The following is a 9,985-nucleotide window of genomic DNA, read 5'->3' as shown; positions in this document are numbered from 1 at the left end:
CGAGTTACCTAAGAGTTCTGTGCACTTCTTACAAGTCGTATTTCAATTAAATTTAGTTCAGTGTGGAAACCAGCATACACCTGCGAAGCATTTTCATGATGTTTGTAGTTCTCGATCGGCTCTGGGTCGGCGTGTGAACTTCGACATAAAATGACTTTTTATGCTCTAGTGCATAAAGTAAAATCTTCGTCTAAGACCAAGGCAATCAGGTGTAGGTAAACAGCCACAAACAAAGAAGTTTTTCTAAATATATATTTCACTTCCAATGCTCATAAAGTTGGTGTTTATGGTGGATCTAAGCGACATAAAATGACTTTTTATGCTCTAGTGCATTTATTAAAATCGTCGTCTAAGACCAAGGCAATCAGGTCTAAGCAGCCACAAACAGAGAAGTTTTAAATATTATGATATACTTTTAAATATTTTTTTATTTATATAATGACTTGTTAAAGGAAAACAGAAATATTTGTACGCCTACTGGCAAAACATAGAGATTCCTGAATGTTATGCTTTTAAGATCAATTATGTACACCTATGTTCCACAAATAAACGTATTCTATTCTATTCTATTCTATAAAACTAAAAATCAATCAATTTAGATACATAAAACTAAAAAAAATATATAATAGTAATGCGTGAATAATAAAAAGTAAATAGTAAGTGAAAGCTAGAGTGTAAAACTCGAGCATTAAACCCATTTTCCCCTCGACGTGTCTATCCACCTTCGACGTACCGGCTCGAGTGGCTATATGAACGTCTTGGGTAGAATGGCTCGTTTCATGCTCTTGTTGTACAATCTACTATTATAATGGGGGGCATTAGGGGTTTGCTAAGACGATATTTCGATTCATTGATATTATTGCGAAATATTCATCTTTAAAGTGCAAATTTTCATTAAAATCGAGCGTCCCACCCCCTCTAAAATCTAAACCGGTGGGTGGAAAAATTTGAAAAAATTCAGGATGGTAGTAAATATAATCAAACTTTCAAGGAAAACTATAACGGCTAAGTTTGCTTGAGAATTATGTCACAATGCACATAGGCGATCGCTGACATCTTAGTTAGCTCAGTGTAAGCTAGATGGCGCTTACTTCAATAAGGGATCTCTGAGCAGAATGGCGGACGAATTCTAGAGGTCGCCACCGTAGTTTTCTCTTGACTTATTTATTTACATAATAATATGTATTTAATATTTATTTATTATTTACTTATTTATTTTATAAAAGTAGGCATTTTATTACACTCATTTACTACACGAGTTTGTACGACTAAATATATCTATAACCAACTCACCCTTGACCGTTTTTGTCGGCCAAGGGGGGTGCTGTCGATCAGCTGTGACCGGGGGAATTCTAACTGTAATATTCTCGCCCTTAAAAGCTGAAGCACAGCTGTAAAACACACATTCAACAGCTTACACTACACTAAACAGCTCTCTCGAAAGCTCCATACGCCCAGACTTGGTAAGTTCTCCGATATTTAACTTTTGTGTTTTTCTGTGTATTTTATTATAATTATTTTCTTTATAATTTAACTTTGTGTAATTGAACTGAAGGCTTCCCCTGGCCAGGGAATCTTTTATTTCAAACATTTCTTATACTTAATATTTTAACACTTGTTAATTTCTCTCATCCGTTGTTATAAACTCAGAACCTATGTTAATGCTTATTACTTTTATGCAACGGATGCGTACCGGTGTTAAAATAAATTCAAACTCAGCTAAGTAACGTTTAATTTCAAATGTAATCTTCTAACGGTTATTTAGTGAACTGTTGTATTTCAAATTTTAACGGTCACTTAGGCTATTTATTTTTACCTTTTGTTTTTTTTAAATAATTATATAAAACTAGAATCACTTTCCTTTGCCTGCCTGTAACTCCGTATGATTGTCTTTGCCACTCACTGCAATTCAGCTCGCCCTAAGAGTTGGTGCATCGCTGCAGAGGAGTGACTGGCAAACAATCCAGCACTGGATCACAACTGACACCACCTTATTTACAGGGCACCTCCGTACGGCTTCAACTTCCAAACCTTCGTACAGCTTACAACCTTCGTACGGCTTACAAACCTTCGTACGGCTTACAAGCTCCGTACGGCTACAGCTTTCTCCGCTCTGCACGGCTACAACTTTAAAAGCTCCGTTCGGCTACAGCTCTCACGGCTCAGGCGGCCCCTTTACGCCCTAACCTGACACTAAGCCCTGACGGCCTTAACTTCCGGAGTACTGCACATCCTTCCTGGCTCGTCCAAGACCCTGATCGTTCCGGCGTGGAACACTTGTCCAGGCTGCTCGTCCTGCCGCCCTAAGGCCCCTTTTGACCTCGGCACCGACGACCACTCAGCTGGACCAGGCCCCCCTGCTGTGGCCAGCCTCTTCGCTCCGGGTTCTTCTCTCCGACTCCAGGGAAGTGTAGGCCAGTGAGACCGAATAATCAGAACCACCTCTCAATAAAATCGCTTGAACTTACTACCTGAGATTCTCGTAATACTTTTACTTTTAATTTTGTCAACTAGGCCTGTTATTTTTTTGTGTTCAATTTTTAATTAAAAAATTGTTAAAACGTCTTATTGTTTTACTCAAAAAATAACTTACTAGGCCTCCTTTAAGGTCAAACCTCCCCTCAAGAGGTCCGCCCTTGAGAATTATTAGTAGTTTTACTCTTAAATAGCAGCCTAAGGTATAAAATTTACCTAAACTTGGATGATTCCGTATAAAATACGTAATCCTTAGAAAAATATAACTAATTTTTTTCGTGATGGCTACGGAACCCTATTTTGGGCGTGTCGGACACGCTCTTGGCCGTTTTTTTGTTGACTGTACTTGCATTGTCACCCAAATTACATTTGCATACCAAATTTCAAGTCGATGCTAAGTATTAACCGTTGAAGAGTTCCGTCCTGCGGAGACGATGCACTCACTACTAGATTATTGTATTGTCACGTGATTTACATAAGTATGCCAAATTTCAAGTCAATCCGACTACTGGAAGTTAGTCGAATTTTACTTGCAAGATTTGACTACAGACAGATACACAACGGGACAGGAGAAACTAAATAAAAGCTTGTAAAAACGAAATTAAGTACTTGTCACACTTTCTCGTAAACAGTGTCGTAACATGCAGGCTACCTTGGTTGCAACTCGCCAAATAAAACCCTCGACCTTAATGTGCTTGTCATGAAACCCGTGGTTCTTGACATGAAGCCCAAGGTCGGTAAATGAGTCAGCGCGCGCAGCAGAAGGGCCAGCATGCTGCGGGGGGGGGGGGGCAAGAACGCAGAAGGTATCGCCAATATTTGGAAGAATTATATTGTTTCTTTCGCAAATGTGATGAAAAACATTGTATGTCACACGGGCGGTACAAGAATTACGAAAATCGACTCATTAAAGCCCTCAGTCTTCGACTTCGGGCTTCGAATAGACTCTCGTTCGTTATTCCTTATTTACCACTCTTAAGACACAATGTACTATTAATAATTGTACCATCAGCCAAACAAGTGGTGTATCGATTTTTAAACAAGATCAAATGAATATGTCGCTAAAGTCGAACTTTCAAGTTGACAGATACGTCTATTGGCATTATTGTTTTATGACATGCAAACCAAGTGCAAACCACATATTTGGTTGGTTGGTTGACACGGGTGGTAGACCACATATTTGACTGATGGTACATAGTTCATACTTACCTATCGGGGATAACCACATGAATTTAGTTAAATCTGGGAATTTTCATTAATTAAAAAACCCTATTCGCTTACGTGTGCCAAGTGGTGAATAAACTCAAGGTAGGAAAAAAAAAACAAATCATAAAAACAGTTTTAATAAAAAAAACATTAGTTAAAATTAGGTAGCTACCGATACGTTAAAATGAGGTAAATAAGAATTAATATTAAAGAACAATACAAATTTGAATCAAATAATGAATTATGCACACATTTTTACCGGAAACATGCTGCTGTTGGATAATTAATATGATTAATGATTATACTTATTTATAGACTTAATTGGGTAAGGTCATGCGCTTTATCGAATCACTTGCGAATTGCGATCACAATGGACCAACACGCCCATGAACTATAAAAAAGTGGACCAACTCCAAAAATAACCACGAAGCTAAATAATGAAACATACAAAGTTTTTCTCAAACATCCAAGGAAATGTCGTCCTTATCATCGTGATCATAGAACGCCAAGTACGTTGTATAGCACTTATTGAAGATTCGTTCTTATTTCAAATTAGAGGAAGTAATGGAATTTCATACAACATTGCCGGCCATGGCCAGCGAAGAGATTGTCTTTTTTTACAGTGGGTTTTATTTATTTTACTGACTAATGACTATCTATATGGCATACTGCCAATTAAACAAAACGTACCTACATGTCGAGCTAAACTCGATTTAAGACGTGAGTTATCCGGGTCATTATATTTAATAAAACGTACCTAGTTGGTAAATGTATATTTAATTTTTAATCTCTTATTTGACTAGATTATTTAATTAGAATAAATCAGGTATTCAATAATAAACAAGGATTGACATTTATTGTTAATAATTTATCAAAATAACCAATTAATAAGGTATCCTCATTTTTAGGGTTCCGTAGCCAAAATGGCAAAAATGGAACCCTTATAGTTTCGCCATGTCTGTCTGTCTGTCCGTCCGTTCGCGGCTTTGCTCAGGGACTATCAATGCTAGAAAACTGTAATTTTGCACGAATATATATGTAAACTATGCCGACAAAATGGTACAATAAAAAATTTTTTAGGCTACGTCCCATAGACGTAAAGTGGGAGTGTTTTTTTTTCTCATCCAACCTTATGTGTAGGGTATCGTTGGATAGGTCTTCTAAAATCATTAGGGGGTTGCAAAAACGATTTTTAGATTCAGTGATGTGTTTGCTACATATATAACTTTAAAGTGCAAATTTTCATTAAATTCGAGCCCCCCTCTAAAATCTTAACCGGTGGGTGGAAAAATTTGAAAAAATTCAGGATGGTAGTAAGTATATCAAACTTACAAGGAAAACTATAACGGTTAAGTTTCCTTGAGAATTATTAGTAGTTTAAGAGTAAAAAGCAGCCTAAGGTATAAAATATACCTATACTTGGAATATTCCGTACAAAATACGAAATCCTTGAAAAAATATTACTTAATTTTTTCGTAATAGCTACCGAACCCTATTTCGGGCGTGTCCGACACACCCTCGGCGGGTTTTTATTCAAACAGGTAAGTGTTATTGTTTCCGATATTATTATGAGTTCATCATTAAGTGACATGGTATTATTTCCTTGGATTTATTTGAGAAAAGCACTGTACAAGCCTCGTCCGCGAACAGGGATTGTCAGCCTCGTATCTCTAGATGGCCTCGTTAACACTCGGCCGGCAATCCCCTATTTCGCGGGCTCTGCAGTAATGTACTATTTATGCGCTATTACTATTTAAGTTAATCTATAGGCGTAAAAATAGCTTACTAACTAATTGGAATCGCTCCCCTCGCAATATTTGTTATTCAGTATGGCGATTAGGACATTTCGTCTAAAAACAGCTGGTCTAAGTAGCAAGTGGTCTAAAATTCTTTGAAATTCCAAGGAGCTCTATTTAAGGAGTTTCTATTCTGCGAGGCTGAGGCGCTTCGCACCTTGACGCAACTCTAACCTAATTTATGTTTTTCAAGTTTTCGACAAAAACAGATTACGAAAATTTGCTACTTAGACCAGTTGATTCTCAGATCAGTTGCTTCTTTGAACACTTGCTACTTAGACCACTTGCTGCTTAAACCAGTTGCTTCTTAGACCATCTTTCATTTGTACTATTTCTGATATTAAATGTCAGTTTTGAACCGAAACCCGTTAGGTCGGACACTTCTATAATACTAAAATTAATGCATTATAATGTTAGAATGATAGTATAGGTCAAAAGACGAGGGATAGGATCACTTTGGTGTAGTAATATAGGAAATACGCGCACAGCAAGTAGATCACAAGCTTCGTCACCAAATCCAAGTAGTAGAGCCTGCAAATAAAAATATTTTTTACTTCAATTGAATAATGTCAAATTATGTATATGTCGGTGGCCGATCGTTAAATCCGCCAGATCACGAAATTTATAGACATAACGTGAAATAGCGCCATTTCATGATATGTCTAAAAGTTGATCAGCCATATTACGACGTGCCTTAGAAACAATATGGCAGATCGATTAGAGCAACGCATTCGTCGATATTCCTAGCTCTATATCGGGCACATCATAATATGCCGAAAAGAAAGAAAAATTTAGGTATAGCGAGCGGAGCGAGGAGTGGTTAGTATGAATTGTGACCACACGCACGAGCCGAGCGAGCGAAGCGAGCGTGCCGCGGCAGCGGCCAGCGAAGTGTCAGAACTAGGGCTTCCAATACCGGGATCCCGATGTCATTCGTTACGGCACTTCGCTTGATGTCTTACGTACGTTATGGGTGCTCTTCATGTGATATTTCTGACGACTTGGCTTACTTACGGATGTATTTATGTTAATAGCAAAATAATCGGTCACGTTTTATGTCATTGTCTATTATTACCTGTGCCGTCATGTTTGTTTACATGATAAGACACGGAAGCGTCGTCGGTGTCGGGGGACCGCTAAGGTTAACAGGAAACTAAAGTACAAATGTTGTATTTTTTTAAACCTTAGCGGTCCCCCGACACCGATGACGCTTAGAAAAAAAAATATTACTAGGTACTTATACTAAATTAACTTAGGCTAATTTTGCGGGAAATCAGCATAGTCCCCGCGGGATAGGGATAAACGAATTCTTCGCAGATGAAGTCGCGGGCAATAGCTAGGTACTTAGTGCATAATTATTTTTTTTCGGGCGTTTTTTATTTTTGCTGGCGTTTTTTGGTGTCGGGTTTTTTTTTACTTTTTAATTTAAGTTTTTTTTATTTCATGTTTTTTTAAACTGGTATATTTTTTTTAAAGTGTACTATTGTGTTGGATATCCTGGGTGCAGCATCAGCTCATCGTGTTGCCACCATTGCATTGTATGGAGAATCAAATACTGATCAAAAGGAATCAAACACGACATATCTGCTATTATTTTTTCAAGAGTATACTGGTGTGCTAGATATCCTGGCTGCAGCATCAGCTCGTCGTGTTGCCACCACTGCATTGTATGTAGAATCAACTACTGATCAAAACGAATCCAAACACGACATATGTGCTATTATTTTTTATAGAGTGTACTAGTGTGCTGGATATCCTGGCTGCAGCATCAGCTCATTCTGTTGCCACCATTGTATTGTATGTAGAATCAAATACTGATCAAAATGAATTCAAACACGATACATCTGCTATAGTTTTATCAAGAGTGCCTATTAGTGTTCTGGATATCCTGGAGATGCTGCAGCATCAGGCTGAGAATTCCATAATCTTGCATAGTTATATAGCATACATGGGTGTTTCAAATTTTAGGTCCCAAATATGTTTGAAAGTACCTAAAGTAAATACCCATTATGCGTCTAAGATTCCTACTGCAGCGAACAAAAGAGCTGATGATCTTGAAACGGCTGAACCGATTTTCATAAAACATATCTAAGAACCATTGCTAGAAAACCAGCTTTCAAATAAAAAAAACCGCATTTAAATCGGTCCACCCGTTTAAGAGCTACGGTGCCACAGACTAACACACACACATACATACATAGCGGTCAAACATATCGGTGACTCGGCGTCGGGGGTTAAAAACTTATAACACCCCTCTTTTTGCGTCGGGGGTTAAAATATTTAGTGATATGAATTGATATAAAACGACTAATAACTTACGATTAATTTTAATAGTCTTAATTTAAGAACACTGTAGTATTAAAACTCTTACCAAAAACCTATAATTTTGTCTCAACAAACACTAAATGATTAACGTACTTGATGCAGAGGTACCTTATTGTCGGACGTAAAATGTTTAGTGACATAGTTAAGAATAAGATCTAAAAAAATGCTTTTGATTTGTAGTTGTTAGTATTAATCGTTATTATTATTATTATAAATCAACCTCTAAAGACACAAATTGCCTTATCACACTAGCGATTTGCGGGAGAGTTGAAAGCGAGGCGAGCGCGCAGTGAACTCGTTGCGAGCGTATAACAATTTCGCCGCAAGCGCGCAACGACATCGCCGCGAGCGCGCAACGATGTCGCTGCTGCGAGCGCGTAGCAAGTTCGCTGCTTTAGCGCCAAAAACACCATATTGTAGACTTTCGTACAATAATAATAGGACGTCTTCGGCGCTAACGCAGCGAACTCGCTGCGCGCTCGCAGCGACATAGTTGCGCGCTTGCGGCGATATCGTTGCGTGCTCGCGGTGAAATCGTTACGCGCTCGAAGCGAACTCGCTGCGCGCTCGCCTCGCTTTCAACTCGCCCGCAAATCGCTAGTGTGATAAGGCCCTAACTGGCTACCGCCTAATTAAACCTTACTCTAATTAAACGCATTTTATGATGATTCTGATTGACGTTTTTTACGCGCCGACAAGCACCGCACTGGGCCCGCGTGGGAACTACTGCCCAAGCTCTCTCATTCTGAGAGGAGGCCTGTGCCCAGGAGTGGGATTTCCTTCAGAATGCTGTTGGGACTTCGTCTCACACGGCTTAGTAATGAGACTATATTTTTCCGCATTAAAGTCTGAAAACCATCCGTGCGAGCTGCCATAAACATGCCCGACGCCGAGCATCTGCCAGGCAGTCCCATCAGCATTCTAAAAGCATTGTTGTATTGGACGCGCAAAGCGCTGTAGGCCCGTTTCGTATACGGCACCCACAGGCTGCTCGTGTAAAAGGATTGACAGTATGATTTAAAGAGTGTAATTTTTACATCACCTGAACAACGAGCAAACCTGCGGGCAATCATGTTACTCCGAACCGCCAGCGCCCTACGCTCCCTTTCTATGCCCAAATCATCCCCCAAATCACTCGTGAGGACGTGTCCCAGGTATTTTACCCTATCCACAACTTTGAATGGGCTAGCGTTCAACAAAATAGGTGGTATATGGTATGGCTTGATTGTGCCCGCCTTAAAAACCAACACCTCACTCTTTTTAGTGTTGTACTCTAGACCATGGGTCAAGGCGTAGGCTTCGCGGCGGGCAAGCAGTTGCTCCAACGCGCTGACAGACGGGCACAGGAGCACTATGTCATCAGCATAACTTAAGCTATTGACACAAGTGCTGCCGACATAGCATCCCGCATGCATGCTACTAAACCCGTCTATCAACTCGTTGATATATAGGTTGAAAAGCTTCGGTGAAGTGGTACCACCCTGTCTCACACCACACTCAAGCCTATATTCACTGGACAAACTGCACGCCCATCTAACCCGGTTTAGCTGATTGCTGTACCAGTGCCTAAACAGGGCCACGCACTCCTCCGGTATACCCGCTTCACTTAATTTCTGCCACAGTAGATCATAGTTGACCCGATCAAATGCCTTGGACAAATCAAGGAAACAGGCATAGACAGGGGTTTTTCTATCCGTAAAATACCTGACCGTGTGCTTAAGACATAGAATTGCACTATCAGTGGACAGCCCCGCTCTGAATCCAAATTGGCCATCATGTATATCTAGGTACTTGTCCAAAACCCAGTCAAGCACACGGTCAAGTATCTTGGCTGTAGTGGTAGAGAGCGAGATAGGCCGATAGTTCGCCTTGTCAGACAGATCACCATTTTTATTTTTAATAACCGGTACAACAATCGTCCTCACGAGCGCCGCAGGAAGGTATGAGTGGCCAATACATAAATTAAGTAACAAGGTCAGTACTCTAGGCAGATGCTCCCCAGCATATTTAAAGTGCTCTATACTAAGGCCATCCTGACCAGGCGACTTACCCCTCTGCATATTATTTATAATAAGTTTAATTTGTTTAGATGTAAAATGGGTCGTACGCCCAGCCCCGACGGTCACCACACCCACCTTAAGCTGGGACGATGTTTTTACATACAACCACATGATTTAACACCG

At 39.7% G+C, this 9,985-nt stretch overlaps 1 protein-coding gene across 1 annotated transcript in view; it reads right to left on the bottom strand.

The window, feature by feature from the left end:
• Positions 1–5,691: 5,691 nt before the first annotated feature.
• The window catches only part of LOC141443963 (putative fatty acyl-CoA reductase CG5065), a 46,537-nt gene continuing 42,243 nt past the window's right edge, over positions 5,692–9,985 (bottom strand). Inside the window, exon 12 of the mRNA XM_074109399.1 lies at positions 5,692–6,008. Within this exon, the coding sequence (XP_073965500.1) occupies positions 5,909–6,008 (100 nt within the window). The 3' untranslated portion in view covers positions 5,692–5,908. The remainder of the gene's footprint in view (positions 6,009–9,985) is intronic.

Source organism: Choristoneura fumiferana, chromosome 28 (assembly GCF_025370935.1).
Source record: "Choristoneura fumiferana chromosome 28, NRCan_CFum_1, whole genome shotgun sequence".
NCBI lineage: Eukaryota > Metazoa > Arthropoda > Insecta > Lepidoptera > Tortricidae > Choristoneura > Choristoneura fumiferana.
The sequence above is the reverse complement of the archived record's forward strand: the minus strand, read 5'-3'. Positions and strand labels throughout refer to the sequence as shown.